This window comes from Lynx rufus, unplaced genomic scaffold (genome assembly GCF_022079265.1).
Source record: "Lynx rufus isolate CCGP_SWC_20201006 ecotype Redwood Valley unplaced genomic scaffold, mLynRuf1.p SCAF_2, whole genome shotgun sequence".
In the NCBI taxonomy this organism is placed as follows: Eukaryota; Metazoa; Chordata; class Mammalia; order Carnivora; family Felidae; genus Lynx; species Lynx rufus.
In genome coordinates, this window is record NW_025814834.1 from 149007093 (window position 1) to 149029509 (window position 22417).

Below are 22417 nucleotides of genomic sequence, written 5' to 3' on the forward strand. Positions count from 1 at the left end.
ATGATGTTACAAAATTATGCTCTGTTAAAAAATCCATTCAAAGTATAAAATATATCAATGGATTTTAATGTAGCAGAGCATAAGAAGTTCACTGCTTGTGTTTTCAGATTCCACACTTCAAAGACTTTAAGAAACTACTACTTGCCAGGTTTTAGTGTAATATTAAGAAGAACACCTACAATCTTCTAAAAAGGCTATTAAAATCCTCCCTTTTCCAATTACGTATCTGTGCAAATCTGGATTTTCTTTATATACTTCAACCAAAGGAACATGTTCAACACACTGGTTCAGTAGCAAATATGAAAATCCAACTGTCCATATTAAGCCAGATATTGTAAAAAAAAACTTGCAAAAATGTAAGATACAACTCTATATTTTTTTGAAAATGGTTATTTGCACTAAAATATATTATTTATGATACCATATGATGGGCTTCCAACTGTTACCTTTAAATTAATATTTTCTAAATTTCCCAGCAAATTGATACATTTATTGATACTGCTAAATATCAACAGCTGTAACCCACACAAACAAAAGCTTTTTCCAGATCCTTAATAATTTTTAAGGGCAAAAGGAGATCTGACACTATGAAGTTTGAGAATCACTGATTTCTCTATATAGGTTTTTATTGCTTATCTTTAGGTTATTTAATATCCCTACTTTCCAGATGCTGGCCAGAGATTATACTAAAGCAAAACTCCAGTTACAAAATACAAAGAACAGAGTATTTGAAATTTCCCAAATAAATCTTTTGTTCCTTACAAGATCAACTGAAAGCTGTCATAGGCATGCATATGCCTGAAATGTGTTTGAAATGACTGTTTGGCAGTGTAAGGAGGGAGCAATGTAGATTACGGAGTACTGCAGTTTAAAACATAATAGTTGCATATTATCTGATATGCTTCCAAGCATCACTTGAGATGTCAACAATATACAGTTTAATGGAAGTGAAGCCAATGCAAGGTATTTCCAACCTTTGCCAGGTACTTCCTGCGTCATTACAGCCACCTTTTAATCCCCCTTATCTTCAAGTGCCCTGCCATTTAAAAAATGTTATATGCCATGCAGTCTTATCAACTCTATGGATACGAGTTTATTAATTAATGAAAGCTCTTGCCAGTTAGATATGGAGTTATTTGTAATAAAACAACATCATACAGGTTTAGGTCCGAGAATGTTGCCAACACTCGTGTCATGAGAAAGAAGCCAAATTATTAAAAATGTATATTTCAATACGTTTCAAGACCAAAAAGTCCATTTTGCCTATCATAAGATGAAGTAATTGTTGTAATAAAGCATTTGTATATGGCCCTGTACTCATGAGAATTAAGGTAATAGCATTGTGTTGATGTTACTAATATTACATCTAAATACAGATATGTATTAATAGGTATTTTATGATGACATAAGAAGACAAAAACAAAAACAAACCAAGCCCTATAATATCAGGGGGAAGAATGGTTAAGTCTCTAGGCTTGAGAGGGCGTATCTACTTGAAACTTTCAAATATGAAAGGAAAATGCCTGAAGTTTTCTGTGGGCATTGAAAATGCCACTTTGGAACAACTCTCACATACAAATGTTGGGTAGCATCTGGCATTCCCTCCCTCCTTTATAAAGGGTACAGGGGGCTTAAGACTGTGAGCTCTGGAATTAGAGTACTTGGGTTTAAATTCCAGCTCTACCATTTACTGGTAGCATTAACACTGGGCACGGTACTTAACCTTTCTGTGCCTCAACTTCCCCATCTGTAAAGTGGAGACAATAACGGTACCCACCCTACAGAAATGCTGTACAGGCTACCTGAAAAAATACATATATATAAGTTAAAACAGTACCTGATGCACAATAAGCACTCAATAGATGTGAACTATTATTGTTGTTATATTAAGTGTTATTATTACCTAATTCCCCAAACTACATAGGGCAGCAACCACTAAACCATGGTATCCAGGGCTGACAGTGACAGACAGTGCATGTAGGAACCTCTGTGACTGTAAATCTTTTCCTTACTGACATTAATATTCCTTTGGTCAAAGGAGGGAGATGAATACTAACATTTACTGAGTAAAAAGAGTGTAAATGAGAAGGCTAAACTTTTAAAACACTAAAGGAAGGAAAGGAGAAAGAAGCATTAAAGTGAATTTAGAAATAACTATCAATAAACTGTGAAGTACTAGGTCACAAAAGAGTTTTATTATTAGATTTTATAAAGAAAGTAAATGAAAGAAAATCACCCGCTCACGTGACACAGAAAGCCCATCTAACTTAAGAGAAAAAGTAATTGTTGGATGTTAATTATCATATCCAGTATCTAGCATCATGATTACGCAATTCTTTACGTAAAAGAATACATTAAAAGGTGTAGAATTCACTCATTCAACTCATTTGCCAGGCACTTAACAGATGAACTGGGCACTGTGCTTAACACTAGGGAAACAGGGAGGAATGAAATACAGCCCCTGCTTCAGGGAGTTGACAAGCTTTTAGAGAAGACATACATGTAAACAAATAACTCAAATATCACAAATAAATGCTTTAAAAAAGGGTCTGAATGGAGTGCCCTGGGAGCCTTAAAAAGGACACGGCTAACTGCTTATGGGGCACCAGAAAAGACTTTGTCGAACAGTTAACATTTGAGCCGGACCTTAAAAGTGGACAGTTTTCCAGAGTGAAGGAGAGACATTCTAAATATGGGGACAACGCGTGTGCCAAAATTATGAAGGAATAATAAGTTTGGAGGACGGTGACATTTCATGTGGCTGAAGCACCGGGTGCCTGAGGGAAAATGAGGCAGGAGAAGTCGGTCTTGGGTTTCATCAGATGGTGTCTCCTGTGCCTTGGGCAGACTTGTGAGCAATGGGGTCCCAGTAAAGGTGTTCCACCAGAAAACTGACAAATCAGTTTGCTTTCTCAGAAAAATAACTCTGGTGCTACTCTGGAGGAGCACTTAAATAGAAGACAACCCAAATCTGAACGTGCTTATTAATAAGTAAGATTATTATTCACATCTTGCCTGAAGAAAACAGCTGCTTTGGCGAAACAGTGTTCCTAAACCAATGAGCACAAATCAATATAAACTGCCATCATTAAGACTAAGAGAACCAAAGTACTTACTCAAAACCATCATACGAATGAATAATTATAATCGTCTCATAGAAAACGGTTAGTTAGGACTATTGTAAAAGAAATATTCAGCTCTAGAACTAAGGTAAAATATTTTTTAAATGACAAAAAATTATGTGTACTCCAAAATATCAACTATATTTGACTTTTGCTTCTTTATACTTTTGAGTTCTTTTCAAAATTTCCACAATAAGCTAGTAGTATCTTCATAATGAATAATAAATTTTAAAGGCAATTATTCATTGCAGTTGATAAACAATTACCTTTCATAAACATCTTAAAACTTAACTATTACCTTTTTGTCTCCTTGTTTTCGTCTTCTTAACCCTGGTCTATAATCATCTCCGAATCTCAGAAAATAATAGTAAGAAACTAGCCTCTCAATAGGATCCCTTATAACATTAATGTAAATTGGCTTCTTCTTCACACCAAATCTGAAACAGAACAAAACGTAAAAGGTGAAATCTATATTGTCATTTGTTTTGGGGTGTCCTGAAATTGTAAGTTTGAGGTATTATTACTTCTTTACGGAAAGAAGAATGTGCATTTATTTAAATAAAATAGACTATGTGGAGATTAGGAAACAGTTTATGATTATTTGTTACAATATGATAACCAGGAAATAAGAATTTAAAAATCACTGCTGAAGATAAAGAAGGGAAATTTGAACAAAAATAATTTTTTAAAATTTTACTGGCAAGAATTACATAAAACATCTTAATTTTATATAGCAATGATTTCTCATTTCTGGCCCACCAAACCAGACAAACATTATCAACGGATACAGCATTAAGTCCACACAATATGACCACTGGAGTCAACCTTCTGCTCTTGCTGATTTTATTTTTATTATTATTTTTTTAAATCTTCATTTATTTTTGAGAGAGAAAGAGAGAGCGTGAGCTAGGGAGGGGCAGAGAGAGAGGGAGACACAAAATCTGAAGCAGGCTCCAGGCTCCGAGCTGTCAGCACAGAGCCCGACACAGGGCTCAAACTCATGGACCGCGAGATCATGACCTGAGCCGAAGTCGGACGCTTAACCAACTGAGCCACCCAGGCGCCCCATGCTCTTGCTGATTTTAAAGACAAGAGTGAAAGCCATTTGGTTTCAGCACTGTTTCCTTGGGGAATGAGAAAGAGTTGAAGGAACAAAGGAAACACAGAGGCTTTTACTTTAGCAACCCATGCAGCCCCTAGAATTGTCCAGCTGGCTCCTGTTCTAACATCCTCACTTGTCCCAGTCTTGAAACCTTCGTGTTATCTTGATCTCTACTTTCCTTTATTCTTCACTTAGTACAGTTACCAAGTCCTTTGATTTTTTTCTGCTGTTGGCTTCCCCACAGATCTGACCTGTCCTCATCATTCCCTTCCTTTCCACCACCGTCCTCTCCCAAGGTCTCTGGTTTGGATTACTGCAATAACCTTGCTGGTTTTCTTGCATCAGTGTTTCTCCCTTCCAACCTACCTTTTAGAGCAATTCCCAACTGATATTCCTAAAACACCATTTATTAGATCACTCTTCTTAGAAACATGAAATAACTCTACTGTTTATGTTGACATCGAATCCAAACTCCTTTGCCTGGCTGCTAATGTCTTCTGGCCTATGTCTCAGGCACCACCTTATTGACCTAACTGTATTTTTAACTGTCCTCAAAGAAGAAGCCAGCTATCTGTTATGGTTAGGCCCACCTCTTCTACCTCCCCCAACCTAATACAGTTACTCCTCTTCCTCCTTGCATGCCTTCGCTCATTCGGTCTTCCTTAACCAGAATGCCAGTCTCATTTTTCCATTTTTTTCTGTCACATTAATTAATTTAAAGAAATACTTTTTTGCATATGCCAGCACTATTATAATATGAAGAGTACAGCCATGGGAAAAACAAATTCCTTGGCTTTGTGGAGCCAACGCTCTACTTGGGAGAGACAACATAAACATAGTAAAAAGTACTAAGGAAAAGAATGAAGGGAAAGGAACAGGGACTGCCAGGAGAGGTGGGAAGAGTACAATTCAGAAATAGGGTTTTCCAGGAAGGCCTCACTAGTATTAGGTGATGATAGGAGGGAGCCATGTAGATGAAAGTGTTCCAGGAAGATGGAACTCCAGGAGTATGAAGCCCTTTAAGCAGCTAGGTGCCAGGTGTTCTCAAGGAATAGCAAGATGGGCCTGGCTGCAGCAGAATCAGAAATGGAGAGAGAAGGAGGTGGGGTGGAGGAAATGCAGATCATGTGGGCCCCGTAGATCTTTATGAGCATCAGAACGGCAGCCTGACTGAGTCAGCAGGGAAGTATCATTATGGGATGTAATGTATAGCATGGTGACTGTGGTTACCAACACTGTATGGTAAACTTGTAAGTTGCTATGAGAATAGATTTTTGAAAAGTTCTCACCGTAACAGCAGCAACAAGATGAAAATTATTTGAGGGGAAGGATGTGTTAACTAACCTTATTGTGGTAAACATTTGACAATATATACGTGCATCAAATCATCACATTGTATACTTTGAACTCACACAACATATATCAATATATCTCAATAAAGCAGGAGGGGAAAAAACAACCATTGGCTGCTGTTTTGGAGCAAAACACAGAGGGCCAATAATGCAATCTTGTAAAGTCTAGACAGCCTGTGGCACATGGTACTATCTGCTTTCACGGACACCTGCACCCAGGAGCTACTGCTCTCAGGCAAGTCTATCCACTGCTTATCTTACTCATACTTGTCTTGTAAGTTGAGAATTTTCTCCTTAGCACCATGATCAACCATTTGAGAATAGGCACAGTACTCTACATTTCTTTTTATAGATTTCACAAGGCCTAGTATACATAAATACTTGCCCACTGATTAATTAGTACTAATTTGAAAGATTAGAAAAATACTAACAATCTCTCTGAAAATAAGAATCACGATGAGAAATGATAAAACTAAGCCTGGGTTGTAGGACTCTGGTAAGAGACAAGTGAAAGTTGCTTATTCTTTTAAACCACTCCTGGTATGTCCACTCATCTGTCCACAGAAACCTTCATTTTAGTGAATAGCTTAGAATTTAAATTTCCCTTCTTACTAAAATCTTTTTCCGAAGGCACTAAAAAGCAAATAGCTAAACTAACCAACCATGTCTCCCCCTTATTTCTGCCTACTGCAATCAATGTCTTACACACAGCGGGCATTCTATAAATGTTTTATACTTAATTCTTAAGCAAATGAGTAGTGAAAGAGACTACAGATAAGAGAAAAAGCAAGGTGCCTGGATAACTGGATTCTTTCAGTCTCTAAATTACTGAAAATTAACTAAACAGGAAGTTTCTAACCTACAAATAAGCTGTATTCTACAAGAACCGTTTTGTGTGTAAAAAGTGGTCAACTGTCTTGAATTTCAGTTCTTTTCTCACCATTAACACTTAAGGGCACTAAAATTTGTGTTCACATGGAAATACTGAAAACTATAGAGAATCCTTTTGTAAAACATTAATTACAATATTACAGTTGTGAATTGTTGATCAGAATTGGGATGCATTTTTTTAAGTGAACAACTCATAAAACTATAAAACCAATAATGCAGTAAAAATTTTTTTCACAGTGTTTTAAAAGAGGAAACAATATCATTACAAATATATGGCACTGTCACACTGGGCATTACAGTAGAAGCTCCATGAGGGCAGGACTGTTTCCCTCTTGTTCATGGCTTTGTTCCTAGTATTCAGCACAGCGCCAGACACACGAGTGTCAAATATCACAGAATTACATTGAACAGACTATTGGGAAGTAACCACTTAGGAAGACTTTCTGTGGGACAGTGCACTCAGCAGTGAGAAGAGGTGGGGAGGCATCAGGAATACACAGGTGCTACATGAAATAGGTGGAAAGTCTTGTAACTGGAAGCAACAAGGAAGGGAAAGTACAAGATCGTGGGGTAAGGGCTCCAATCTTCAGACTGTGGGATTTCCTGGGAACCCCCTTACCATCTTCTCCATTATTAGCCACTGACGACTCTGAGTCATTCTCTTGGGAATTACCTCCTTCCCATATCATCTTCCACCACTGCTTCCTCTTTTTTCCTTCCCCCTAGTCCCCGACATGTGGGACAGACAGCAATTCTTACCAAGTGGCAGTGAAAAGGGGATATGGCACTTTACCAAATTCTCCTTGCTGTCTGGAAGATGACTTTCTGGAACATGGCTTTGGATGGCAGTTACCTCTATGAAGTATGATTTCAATGAAATACATGTGAACTCATTCTGAAGATGGATAAGACTACTGTTTATAAGGTAGGGTATGGTTATAAGGTAGGATATGGCTATATAGACAAGAAAGCAAGAGATTCTAACAGAAAACAGGCATGGTAAAGACAGCATCTGGACTGTTTAGCTCAGCTGGTTAGGAAACAGGCATACTTTTAGGTTCATGGGTTTAATTCTTTTGCCAACCAAGTAGTTTTGTACAGGGGGAAGTGTTCTATGGTTGTAAACTCTGCCTTTAACCTGACCAGGCATCTGAACTGTTCCTCAGGAGGGCTCAGGTGGAAGTAGAGACAACCCATCTTCATTCCAAAAAAATATAAACTATTATTATTGACCTGTTAGAACATGATCTTCCTAGGAAAAGAACAGCATCATTTGGTAGGCATCTGTAATGTTCTATAAAGATCAAAAGGCAAAAGTCTAACGTGAGCAGCAGGTTGGTAACAAGACATTTTAGGAACCTTGCTCTTGCCACATCAGCATATGTGGAGTGACAAAGCATGGACACAAACTCGGCTCGTTTCTTTACAAACACACCCTACATATTTCGGATAGATGAGCAGGCATCAAGAATTGTCAATAGAGCAAGTACATACCCAGAACATCTGAAAGGAACCTTTTCAACAAGCTGGACAGATCTCAAAGAGGGCTGACTAGCCTTCAGGAAGCACAATGCTTTATGATTTCTGCTTTATACTAGGTGTGACATCTCTAGGAAAGCAGCAGTCTCACTGCTTAGATGGGACACTCCCATCTAATATATATTTATTCCAGACTCTCTTAGCCCTAAAGGGTTCACAGAAATTTCAAATCCTCCCCAGTGTGGCAGGTTCCCGGTGTCTTGTTTTGAAAATAGTATATGACCTGTTGGTATTTGTTGGTTCCGCTGGTGATGTTGTGATTTTTATAGTAATTATTTATCTCTAAAAAAGGGCATTCATCTACTATGCGTCTATTAAAATAGCCCAAATTTAAAAAAAAAAATTAAAAAAAGGTCTAACAATACCAAATGGTGGCAAGAATACACAGCACCTGGGCCTCCCATACATTGTTGGTGAGATTGCAGAGTAACACAGCCACATGAAAAAAGTTCTGCAGTGTCCTAGAGTTACCATAAAATCTAGCAGTCCCACTTGTAGCTTTTACCCAAGAGAAACGAAGACATACGTTCACATAAAACCTGAGTGCAGGGGAGCCTGGGTGGCTCAGTCGGTTAAGCGTCCAACTTCAGCTCAGGTCATGATCTCACGGATTGTGGGTTCGAGCTCCATGTCGGGCTCTGCGCTGACAGCTCAGAGCCTAGAGCCTGCTTCGGATTCTGTGTCTCCCTCTCTCTCTGTCCCCGCCCTGTGCACACTCTGTCTCTCTCTCTCTCTCCCTCAAAAATAAATAAAGATTAAAAAACAAAAACACAAGAAAACCTACGTGCAAATGTTTCTGCAGCTTTATTCATAATCAACAAAAGCTGGAAACCCAAGTATGCAGAAACTGGTGAATGGATAAAGACTGTGGCATATGCACACAATGGAATACTACTTATCCAAGAATTAACTACCAATATGCATAAATTGGATGCATGTCAAAAGTCTATGCTAAGTGAAAGAAGCCAAACTCAAAAGACCTGGTGACTAATTAAAAAGTATGTGGTGAAGAAAAGGGTTGTCCAAGAGGACTCTAGGTTCTGGCTTCGATGTCTTGATAAATAAACACAGGTAAACTTCCCAAAAGGGAATAATGGAGGCAAACACAAGAGTCTTGAGCAATACCTTAGCTGGGAACAGGAAGGGCCAGCACAGATTCAGGTAGGGAGAAGAAGAAAACACCGGTAGGACAATGTGGTAAATGAAAGGAGACAGAATTTTAAAAGAACGTTAACACTGCTTTGCGTGAGACACAGAACCTACTGCTTCATATACATTATCATATTTAATCCTCACAACCACCACGAAGTAGCTACTTTAATTATCTTCACTTTATAAACGGGGAAAATGCAGACCTGAAGTAACGTGCCGGTAAGGAACCGAAGGGATTTAACTGCAGGTCTGGCTGGCTTCAGAGACAGCTCCCTAGCAGTCTACGGGATCAGTGTTGTAAAAAGGGCTGGTGGTACGAGGTCAATAAAAAGGCAACTCTCGCATATTGCCTGTAATGATTAAAATAAGGAATGTTTCTCTAGTGTTGTGACGTATTTGTTGAAAGCTATAGAAAATGGTGCTGACTTCAACCGGCTCAGGAGAGAATTACAAGGTAAAACGGACAATCTCACCTAAATCTATAGACTGACAAACTATATTAGGCCTAAAATATTGTCACTTTATTACTCTCTAGGATACCTTAGACCTAGTGAAGCACTCAGTTATGTGTCTCTTGTCCTGACGTATCTGTGCTTTACTGATTGACCTTAATTGTTCTGAAAAAGACAACAGGGGTGATGTGGACAAACCAAATGACAGTGATAAAAACCCATACTCTTTCCTGGGGACAACCACAAAGGTACACACCTGACATGTACCTGAATAAAACTGTTGTACCAAAAATCATTTCCAAATAGCTAAGACAGATACCGACATATTAGCCATAGGTAGCTAGGTCATAGACAATCTCAGCAGACTGATCGAAACCAGCATGAACAGTTTTCTTTTAGCTGAATATTATTCACTATAAAGGCAAATGTCACTGAAATAAACCAAAGAGATGTTCTAATGTTTTTATTTTGTAAAATCTGAAAAAAATCAAAGTGGAGGTAATAGATGGTGCTGGTTAGGAGTATGAATTTAAAAGGGAGGATGATCTGTAATATTTTCACTGTTTATAATAAAACATAATTCCGGGGGAAAAAATGGGGCTTCCGTGAACTCACTGAAGACAAGAACTACAACTTATTCAACTTCTTGTGGCCTGTACTCTAGGACATTTTGAAAATGTCCAACCTATACAATTTTTTAAGTGGAAAATTTCTACATTCATGACATTAATGATCATATCTGCATTATTTTAAAATTATGGTGTTCACTAACTGAATAGAAAAAAAACGTAATTGTACACTAAAAAGAATGAGGAAATATGCTAAAAAAAATCGAGAGTAAAAAAAATCAAGAATAAGACTAAGACAGAAAGGAGCAAGACAGGACAGGAATACAAACTTGGAACAAAGATATTTCTGTTATTATGCTAAAGTCCTGAATAAAACCAGATAAATATAACCAAAACATGGCTTGAGCACATATAGGCTTACATATAAAATGTGTGTTTCTTAGTGATTGGTCTAAACCAGAAACCACTTTTCATTTTTGATTTCTTTATCTTGCTTCCTGGGTTTCTGGGGACATACTGAGTTTATATGCTTTTCAGGGACTCTTTTAAAACAAATGAAAAGCTATGTGATTAAATATTTCTTTCACCAAATTCAACTGTTTTCTCCTAAAGGCAAGTATTTTAGTGGACTCCACAAAGTACTATGGCAGTCCAGAATACATTTTGAAGAATAAAGTATTTTAAAAATTAGTAAGGTTATGTTTCTTTCCTCTTAGTCATTCATGGTGAGTATGCCTGTTACACTAAAATTTATTTTAAAAGATACTAGTTACATCTACCATAGTTCTTGATGATATACATCAAAATACATTTCCTCTAGGTGATTTCTTTTAGGTGTTTATTTAAAATCTTGTAAAAGTCCGTTGAAATATTTTACAATATTTTTAACCTCTAATAGCATGAGACCCATTATGAAAATACTCAAAATCTTAAATATTCGTTAGTATTTAATAAATGAGATTAATCTTTTCAAGAAATTTTGTAACTTTTTCATCTGCAAGAACCCTAGCATATACCAGAGCTTCAAGTACAAGACTTTTGCCAAAAGCAAAAGCACTCAATATATTATTTTAATAATGGAAACCTCAAGTATTAGAAACCAAGCTGTATTTGGAAAAAATAAATCATTTAGGTGAAAGAGTAACAAACATTCAATTGAAGGATAATGCAGCCCTCAGGGAAAATATGCATATGAATCGAGTTTATGAAATTGGTTCAGTGCCTCTGCAAGGAAAAAATAATTAGTTTATTTTAAAGCTGCCCATAAAATGTTTTCAATATTGCATTATGAATTATTTACAGAAAAATGTACATCTAACTTTAAAGCTACCATTTTACTGAAACATCTTGAGTACTGTGGAGCTAGAAATAAGAATATATTATTTCATGTACATAATATTCTGGAGATTCCCTTTTAATTACATGCTTTTCAAAAAGTTAATGTTTAGTATCTGAATCAGTAACAATTCACTCAACTCTTTTTCTTTTCAAATTCAAGAAGTTAAAATGACTGGGATATCAATTTAATTTTCAAATTTTACACAGAATGTTCTCTGGAGTTGACAAACACATGACAGTATATTACTTTGAAGTCATGACTGCTAATGAAATGACTGAGGGGACCATGTCTGAGCTTAAATCATTTTAAAAATACATTTTAGATGTGTCTTTGAAGTTAGTACAGGTTATTGAGGAAAAGATTTGGATTTGAGGTTTTACTATATAATGCTACACTATGTGCTGTGAAAAAAACATTCAAATGGATTCACAGAGTAGCCCATGTTTAGAATACACCTTGTGCCCAGTTTGTGGAACAGTATCTTAATATGGCACAGACTCCAGGGGGAGCCACACAGGACTTGCATACCATGCAAATGCCTGGAGTTTTATGAACTTTTCTTGAAAGAATTATGATAGGAATACCCTGAACCCATTCCACCCCAAAAATATGGAAAATGAGAATTATTTATCTCGTTTCAGACAAATCACCATAAAGGAAAATCACCATCTTTTTAAGAGTGTCTTTTGAATACACCACAATTTTAAAACAAACACAAGGTGGCCTAAAAGAAAGTGTATACTTTTCTATGTCTTGGCTGAAATGCAGAGGCATTGGGTAACCAAAAAGTGTGTGATGGGGTTCTCTGCTTTCTCAGTTCTCGGTCAATGATGTGTTAAGTCAGAATCTGACTGGCCTCTAGGTTAAAACGTGGGGCTCTCCTAAAATAGTGTCATTTGGTTGTAAACGACACATAAACAGAATAATGATAAATAACTTTAAAGAGTATTACTTGCATTTAGTCTAATTTGAATTTCCAAAATTAATATGACAATTTTCAATTTATGAACACTAGAGGGCAGTAAAACACTAGAAGGTATATTTAAATTACATTATCTAAAAGTGGCAAAGGCAAGCCAGTAGTACATTTTTAAAAATCAAAATAGTAACAATTTAATACATTTGTGTCTTTTTAGGTTGCTAAGGTACAAAGCATTCTTCAGTGTGTCATTTCAGGTATAACTTACTTTGCAAAATCCAAATAAGAAACATGTCCATGATAAAACCCTGGTTTCATCTCTTTCCAGGAAGTTATATTCTTTACAAAGCGTACCTAAAATAGGAGAACACACTCATTACTTAAGTTCAACTTAAAGAAAAATGAAATTTGATGATAGTAAAATAGTTTCCATTTAGGCTTTTAAAACAAATCACACCAGTTTGACAATTACAGAGCTTGAAACACAGGTTTCAACTAAGGAGAGCACAGTGTGATCTGTAATTACCAATTCATCATGGAGAGAGCTATTATCACCACACTCAGAAAAGAGTGAGACAGAAGCCTGAAAAACCCACACAATGCAATCATTTACAATGCTGCACAGTGAGTAATTTACAAGGGGTGAGGGGAGGGTGGGTACCAACACACGCGCTCAAGTCTGTTTTTGACTCCCAGAAACTCATTATTCACAAAAAATCGTATTAATGGCTCAACGAATGAAACAAAAAGTAATCCTTAAACCAAAATGATTAAAGATGACGATTAATCAGAGAACTTTAAAGAACTAAAGATATCATAAGATTGTTGATAGAAAAGGTTAATAAAATTAGAGATGTGATATAGAAAAAATTTTTTAAAATCTAAATATGTCACTATCACTATTTTAATTTGCTGGAATTAAAAGTATGCAAAAGATTAGTTAATAAAAAAATTCTTTTACTGCAAATATATTTTAAAAATTTAAAGAACTGGGTTAATACAGAACTTGATAAGCCTAAGTATCACCAGCTATAAAAGAGCAGTGATACACAATTTCTCAAAGAAAAATGGCATGTTTTTGATAAGCAATTTTCTGAATGATAAACAGCAAGTGGCTAAGAATCTTCTAGGGACTAGATATAGTGTAGGGGCGGGTTAGGGGGTAGAGAAGGGCTAATGAGTAGGGGGCCCAGCACCCTAAACTGCACTGAAAGCATCTGCAAGCTGTGACCACAGCCTCTAAAGCACAGGCCAATCAACTGCATACTTCTGACAATTTATCAATCTTTCATTTACATTTTAGAATAGTTAGTCATATGGAAATATTCTGGACCACTTCTACCAGATTAGTCAATAAATTAATAGCACTGAATGATGATGGCTGCCTTCTAGAAAAGGCCTGTTGGTAGGGCAGAGCACAAAACAGTGCAGAAGCAGCCATATGTCAGAGAATGTGAACTAGGGAAAAACAGAAGGTTCTGAGGAAATTTATTTTTTAGGGGAAGCATTAATAACTCATATGCTAACAGAAATAGAGTTCTGGGGTGCCTGGGTGGCTCAGTCAGGTGAGCATCTGACTGCAGCTCAGGTCATGATCTGGCAGTTGACAAGTTCGAGCCCCCACATTGGACTCTGTGCTGACAGCCTAGAGCCTGCTTTGGATTCTGTGTCTCCCTCTCTCTCTGCCCCTCCCCCGCTCATGCTCTGTCTTAAAAATAAACAAACATTAAAAAAAAATTAAAAAAGAAAAGAAGTAATAGAGCTCTTGGAAGGGAAGTGATACAAACCTTATCTTATTATCTTATACACACACAACACCCTTAAATTAAATCTGAAAACTACTACCATCATGTAGATGATAAAATTATGTTGCCTTAGAAAATACACCTGAGTGTCCCATAGTTGGTTGAGCATCCAACTCTTGACATCGGCTCAGTTCATGATCCCAGTGGGATCGAGACCCATGTCAGGCTCTAAGCTGAGTGTGGAGCCTGCTTGAGATTCTTATATTCTCGTATTCTCTCTCTCTCTCTCCCCCTGCTCTCCCCAACTTGTTTTCTCTCAAAAAAAAAAAAAAAATACAAAATTATATTTTAGCAGATATTTATGATTGTTCCCCACCAAAAAAAAAAAAAAAAAAAGAGCCAAATGTGTGATTTGAGCTTCTCATGTTTCCTATCTGTTTAAGGAAGGCACCAAATAAAAATATCAAATTGCAAATGAAAAACAAACAGAAAATGAAAAATTAGATAACCCAAAAACTGAATCCTTAAAAAATTTTACATGTTGAATATGAAAAGTCCTTATAACTGCCATTTACTAGTAAATTATTTCATATAAGCTTTTGCTTCTGTGAAAATCAGTTCCATTACTTCAGCCGAAAATGAGGGGGAAACAAAAGAAGGAAAAGAGAAAAGGAATGGGAAATGGTGGTTTAAGGGTACTTAAGGCATAGTTAGCAACTCAGCTTTATTTCCCAGAAGCCTAGATTTAATGGAGATGTGATGGTGTGGGAGAGAAATGAAAGGAGATGCTAGACTGGAATCTGAGAAAACAGTGTTACATAAACCAAATGTTAGAGCGGATCAATGGTACAAACTCTGAGCACACTGTGGTAAAAGACTCAGGTGGAAATAAGAGTTAGGTATAAATATAAACTTCAAGCATCCCTCATTCTTCCACCTTTCCTAAGGATGGTCAGTATTAAACTGAACCCTCCTAAGAACATACTTTATCCAGCACGTGTCCTTCAACGTGAGGTGAAGAGCCCAGGAAGCTGGATAATATCTGGACTGCTGCAGGGCTTCTCAAACTCAATGTGCAAATGGATCATCTGGGACTCCTGTTAAAATGCAGATTTTGATTCAGCAGGTCTGGAGTGGGGCCCAAGATTCTGCACTTCTAACAAGTCTCCACATGATGGCACGTCAATGGACCACATGGAGGAGCAAGCCTCCAGCATGGGTAGGCCCAGGAGATTTCGCTTGGTTTTATTTACACGAAGCTTGTTTTTGTAGTGCTTTGCAGAGGAGGCCCTGAAGTGTATAAAAGCTCTTCAGCAAAGATATAGCTCATATTCACTGCTTTTATAATAAGGGAAAAAAAGTGTACTGAAATAGAGTGAACTTTTAAAGACTGCCTTGTAAGCTCCCACAGTACATAAAACAGAAGTGAGGACAGGGGCAGAATAAACCCTGCCTACTCAGTCTCCTCCTACCCACGCAGTGATGCCTGGGGCATACTAGAACCAAAGGATTCCAAGAAACACTATTTAAAAGTGAATAGAGGGGCGCCTGGTGGCTCAGTCCTTAAGCGTCAGACTTCAGCTCAGGTCATGATCTCACAGTTTGTGGACTGGAGCCCCGCATCGGGCTCAGTGCTGACAGCTCGGAGCCTGAAGCCTGCTTCGGATTCTGTGTCTCCCTCTCTCCCACTCTGCTTATACTCTGTCTCTCTCTCAAAAATAAACAAACATTAAAAGAAATTTTTTTAAAACCTAACAGAAATGAGAAAAAGGGTTGTGCCTTCCAGTTGGACTCAGGGAAGTTTAGTGATGGCGGAGAACAGAACAAGGCAGGCATCTTCCACTGTTGTCACCAACCTCAAACCCTCTTGTTTACAGAATCAGCATTTTAGATGTGAAAGGGACTTGGGAGATCCTGTACCCCTTATTTTATAGATAAAAAACCCTGGAGCTCAGGAACCATATACTGTAGATTTTGGTCCAATCATCCTTCTAGGCCACATGCTAACTTCCTTAATACATTATTGTTCAATTTAAACAAGGAAGAAAAAAACCCAGAAGGATGTGAAAAGAAGAACAGCATTTGTATCATATTTCTAACCAACAAACTTGGGCACTGAGAATTTCAGGTTTTATCCACTGCCAGGGAAACGCCTCAGATCCAGTCATTCAAAACTCCTCAACCTACAAGACCTCAAAGCTGTTGACAAAGCTCTCAAAACTGTTTATTTTCCTCATCGCATTCATTATACTCTCAGCTTCCAATTCACCCTGTTCACTACTCTCGTATTGGACAACCATTTTTCAACAATGACCGTTGACTTACTCTTGCCTTTTTACTGTCTTGGGTAACCTCAAGGGGTGCTGAACACCGTCAGCCAAAAGTAAGAGACCTGGTTTAAATGTCTATGCAGGGCTTTTGAATTTTATTTCCTAAAATCATTCTGAGGTAAATTCACGTGAGTTATTGCTTTTAAATACTCTACACTATTACTGTTAAAGTCTCTCGAAACACACAGAATCTTCCGCTAATCTCCAACTATGACAACACCGAAGGCTACATATGTGCATGTGTTTTTTTTTCCTTTCATCTCACAAACATTTTACCAGGGCGATGTGTTAAAGTCTCACTAATAAAGCTGTGGCTGATTTACAATCAGCAATAAATCAAAGATGCTGAGCTGAGATTTACCTTCTCATTACAGGGAAGAAAAAAAGCGCTAAGCAAACAAATGATGTCAATAAGGTTCAAGTGGTGGTTCAGACTAATCTGCAGGGTAGTTGGAGCATTTAAAAGTATCATTTACATACCACTGAAGTTCTATAACCATCCTTTAACCCCCTTTGAGGAACAGTCTTTTTTGAAAAGTTTCCTTTTCAAAGTATGAATTTCGCTGCTTGTCCCAAGTTTCCCTGCCTCTCCACTCTCCATCCCCCTTCTCTCCCTCTGTCAGGAAGCCTCACTGCAGCTCCCGCTCTACCACTGGCTGCCTTCTCACCTCTCCTGCACCATTCGCCTTGTCAGTTTCTCTTCTGGCTTTCCTCTGCAGTGGGGCATTCTGCTCCAGACCTTGAGATAAAGCTCTGGAATACAGAGGAGTGAGTGGAAATCGAGATCAGGTGAACAAGCTTCTACAGCACTCACTGGGTGCACGCTCACCGACTATACTTGGCACTAGTGAAAGGTAAAGGGGTGGGCGAAGGGAGCAAAAGATAATAGTGGCAAATGAAGTTAAAGAGATGGAAGACCCTGAAAACAGTGGCTTGGGGAGAAGACATAATGTCACTGTAGTGACTTTACTCAAAGAGTAGTTCCATACCCCCACTGAAATAGGCTATCAAGAAGGATGTTTCAGAAGCAGTTGTTAGATACGCTACATGAAAAGAGATGTTTTTATAGCTAGCCTGAAGCAGATCCGAAACTGTGATTTTTGTCAGATTTTATAACTCAAGCAGAGTCAGGCTAGCAAGTAATCAGAGGAGACCTTTAGGGAAAACCCAAGCAATGTGGGGAGTGGTGCTGTGATTTATTTGCTGGTGGAATCAGACTGAACCAGTGCTACAGGAAAAAGCGAAGAAAGCACCATCTCACAACAGTGCACCTAGACCTACATTCTTAATAAGATTAATCTCAACATTATGATTATCTGAAAGAACTTGTTTTCACTATCTAAAAGTAGCAATGTCATCCTGACAATCCTGGCCAAATTCCAACTTTGTAATTACTACCTAGTGAACGAATACTACTATTAACTCGGATAATTACTATCTACCAAACTCCTACTCATGCCTATACTTAAAATAAATATCCATTGTACAGCTGTGGGTAGTTTTTCGAGACTAAACTAGAGAGAAAGTTTTCTATGCAAAAAGGAAAAGTGAATAATAACTGGATAAAACATAAGAAAGGTTCGGCAGCAACAGAACACAGTATCTTCACCAAAGTTCAGGATTGTGTTGTTCAGCCTTTCCTTTGCAGGAGGCACAGTGGGTGTGTCTCAAATCACCTGAGGTAAGGGGAGAACACATTGCCATCGATAAAAGGGGCTCATTCTGCCAGTAATTATCATCAGTGGTACTATGCTCAACTAGGAACTACTTTCAGTACCTAAGTTCATTTGTTCTCTCATTCATTCTTTCAACAAAAATTTTATGGAGCATATATACTATGTCTCAGACACCATTCTAAATACAAGGAATACTGGGTCACCTGGGTGGCTCAGTCAGTTGAGCGTCCAACTTCAGGTCAGGTCATGATCTCACAGTCTGCGAGTTCGAGCCCCATGTCAGGCTTTGTGCTGGCAATGCAGAGTCTTCTATGGATTCTCTGTCTCCCTGTCTCTCTCTGACCCTCCCATGCTCACTCCCTCTCAAAAATAAACAAATATTCAAAAAAAATTTAAAGATTAAACACAAGGAATATGGTAATGAATAAAACAGACACGGTTCCTGCCCTTTAGGAGCTTATACAGAGGAAAAGACCAATAGTAAACAAATGAGTAAGTAATAAGAAAGATACAGAAAGAATGCTGATGGTACACAGTAACTTGGAAGAAGTATTTAATATATAGGATGGGTAGTAAGGTTTTTCTGAGAGGATGTCATTTAAGCTGAAATGTTAAAAAGGATAACATGAAGCCAATCAGGAGAAACCAGAACATTCTAAGATGGAATGGTTAAGTGCAGAAGCCTTGAAGTGGAAAAGGACTGGCGCAGACAATGAACCAAAAGGCCAGTGTGTGGCTGGTAAACAAGAGGATACAGCAATGGACGAGGACTAGATTTAAAAGAGCCTGTTGGTCTAGGTAAGGAATCTGGATTTTGTTGGGGAGGTGGGAACATGAATTTAAAGATTAAGCTTCACTATCCTATGAAGATTATAATACGTACGTTCTCATAACCCCACTGAGACCTGTGTTCTAGATATTTTGCTACTTAAACTATAGTTCAAGGACCAGGAGAATCAGTTTTGGCATCAGGTGGAAGATTTTTTAGAAATTCACATTATCAGGTTCCATCTTAGTCTTCTGAATCAGAATCTATACTTTAACTGGTGGTTAATATACACATGACAGGATAAGAAGCACTCATCTAAAGTGACGCTTGAAAAATCAGTATCTGCAACTGATCAAATCATAGGCATTAATGCAAAGATCAGAAGGTGCCTTAACAGTGAACTAAAAGGAAAAAAAAATCACTATGTTGTCCTACAGAGAATGCAAATTCTGGGTATTTTCAATGCTTAGAAAAGGACTAAATATGATCACAAACCTAAACATATGAGTGTAGAAAAGAATTAAGAAAGATCCTAAAAGATGCTGCCACTTAACACCTATTTGACAGTTACTTTAAAGACAAGACGTTCTCTAATGTAGAAGTATGTTCATGATAGCAGAGTAAACTTCATTTTCCAACTACAAGAGCTAAATGGTTACCTGTCTCTTGCCAATTCCTGCCTATTCACTAAGTAAGGCACACCTCACAAATATAACTCCCAAGACTGCCTCCGGCTCACTCTCATTGCTTCGTCTTCCCACGCCTCACATTCTCAAATGTTTATCTTTCCAATCCCTTGTTCTAACTTTCCCTCTTCTTTTATTCCAATTTCTTCATTGTGAAAAATCCCTAAACTACAGAAAAGATGAAAGAATAATATGGTCAAAATCTGCATACTCATGCACTAAGATTCACTAACTTCACCTTTTGCCACCTTTGCTTATCTCTTTGTTCTTTCTCCATATGCACACACACACTTAATTTTTTCTGAACCATTTGAAAACAAGTAGCAGACATTTTTGATCAAAGATCCAGTTACAGATCACACATTACGTTTGGTTTTCATGTCTCTTTAGTCTCCTCACCTCTAGAGAGGACTGTCTTGCCTCACCCCCAACCATACCTGGTTTAGTTGTCATCATATTGATACCTTAGAAGAGTTCAAGACGATTATTCTAGAGAATGTTCCAACAAGATGGATTTCTCTGTTTCTCTCAAGATTAGGTCTAGATTAAACATTCTGGTAAGAAACATTTTGCATTAAATAATTTTGTGAGAATATCATGAAGTGATATTTCCTTTTTTTTTTTTTTTAAAGATTTTTAAGTAATTTCTACACTCAAGTGTGGGGCTCAAACTCACAACTCTGAGATCAAGAGCTGCATGCTCTTCTGACTAAGCCAGCCAGGCACCCCAGATCTTTTCTTTAAACAGTCCTCATAGTTCCTGCATCTATGTTTTATGTTCCGAGTAAATTACAAAGAAGCTTCTTCAAAGATGTGGCCTTGCTTTTTCGTTCCTATTTCAACAAAGAATATAGCACAAACTCTGTATATACTACATACTCAAAAATAAATGAAAACTTGAAAGCAGAGTGGACAACTACTTCTCAGGATGATAGAGTATGCATAGATAGCTATTACCCACTCAGTAGTTTTATATCAGACTCAAAATATTTGGACTTGGCCTCTAAAATTTTTGAGAAAAATAATTAAGCATGTGAACAATTTAGTACAATGCCTAGTACAATAAGTACAAAATACATTTAGGAAAGAACTGGAGCTGAAAAGTATTTCTCTACACAAGCACAATTTAAGTGCTGTTCATCATGTAATCCCACTGCATTTAAGATAGTGTTTATCAGGGCGCCTGGGTGGCTCAGTTGGTTAAGAGTCTGACTTCGGCTCAGGTCATGATCTTGTAGTTCACAGATTTGAGCCCTGTGTCAGGCTCTGTGCTAACAGCTCAAAGCCTGGAGCCTGCTTCTGATTCTGTGTCTCCCTCTCTCTCTGCCCCTCCTCTGCTTGTGCTCTGTCTCTCTCTCTCTCTCGAAAATAAACATTAAAAAAAAATTTTTAAAAAGATAGTGCTTTTCTTTTAATGTTCTTTTTGTCTACATGTAACTCATGAGCTATTGAAAGAAAAACAGAAGCTTTAGCTCATCCAAATGTAACTAGGAAAATGTATCACTACATGATGCCTATAAATGTCACATGTGGAGAGCTTCCATAGATTCTTACTTCATAAAAAAAAAAAAAATGGTCAATGTCACTGTCAGATATCTTGTAGCCGTCATAAAACTTTGTAATGCTGGACACAAAATAAGCAAGATAACTTTACTTTTCTAAAAAAATACTACGGGGCTCCTGGGTGGCTCAGTCAGGCATTCAACTCTTAATTTCAGCTCTGGTCATGATCTCACAGTTCATGAGTTTCAGCCCCATTTGGGATTCTTTCTCTGTCCCTCTCTCTCTCTGCCTCTCCCCCGCACATGCTCTCTCTCTCAAAATAAACTTAAAAAATAAAGAAAGAAATAATAAAAGATACTACTAATAAATCTAAATCTAAAATTACTATGTGAGTATTGAGTTGTTCCTTTTAAACCAAGATACATTTTGAAAAGCAATCAAGCAAGAAATTTAAAATCTACCACACACTACATATAAACTGATTATTTAGGATACTTGCCCTTGAGATATACAGTATTACATAATGAATAGTTTTTATGACCCACTTAGCTAAATAAGCTCATGTTTCTTCTCATTTATAGAAGAGTTATTTAGTTTGGCTGATGGATGTAGATTTTTGGTTTTATGAAAAAGAGTAATTGAGGATACTGCAGAAAGCCAAGAATTATATGGGCAGATGATATGCCATATACTATTAGTCTTTACAAACAGCTCTCTAAGAAAACAAATCTTAACCTTGTGTATCAGTGTTACTCTCTTGTTTCTGTGTAAGGATTTTAAGTATACTTAAAGATGGGATTAGAGTCAATTCTGTGACAAATAAAACAAGTTCAGCTGCTGTCAAACAGATAAATACAATCTTAACTATATGACTATCAACAACCTAATAAGGCTACTGCAATATGGTATTTAATCCTAGAGAGTATTTTCAAATGTCATCTTTTCTCCTCATCGAGCCCAATTCCCATTCCCTTCAATATTTATAGAGAATTCTATTTATTTATAATTACAGTCAGAACTCCAGGTGTGGAGAAAATGTGTGCTACCACTGCTAAAGAGATAATTTTTTTTTTCATGAGATAATTTCCTCCATTTTTCTTAAATCTATTTCATAGCTACCCATTTGCTTATCTAAAGTTTCTTGACAACTTAAAAGGCAAGATTATGTTAAAAATATAAGCTCCAATTCCTGTTCTCCAGAAGTTTGTAGCTAATATTATATACGTTACTAGTATAGACAAGATGAAGTTCAGGAGGTTAGTCACAAAACT

The 22417-nt window shown here is 37.3% G+C and overlaps 1 protein-coding gene across 2 annotated transcripts in view; it reads right to left on the reverse strand.

The window, feature by feature from the left end:
• The window catches only part of HS2ST1 (heparan sulfate 2-O-sulfotransferase 1), a 170787-nt gene that overhangs the window by 13985 nt on the left and 134385 nt on the right, over positions 1-22417 (reverse strand). For both annotated transcript variants that reach the window (XM_047083788.1, XM_047083787.1), the window contains exons 3-4: positions 12706-12791; positions 3421-3559 (exon numbers count right to left, since the gene is read on the reverse strand). In XM_047083788.1, coding sequence (XP_046939744.1) covers positions 3421-3559; positions 12706-12791 — 225 coding nt within the window. The remainder of the gene's footprint in view (positions 1-3420; positions 3560-12705; positions 12792-22417) is intronic.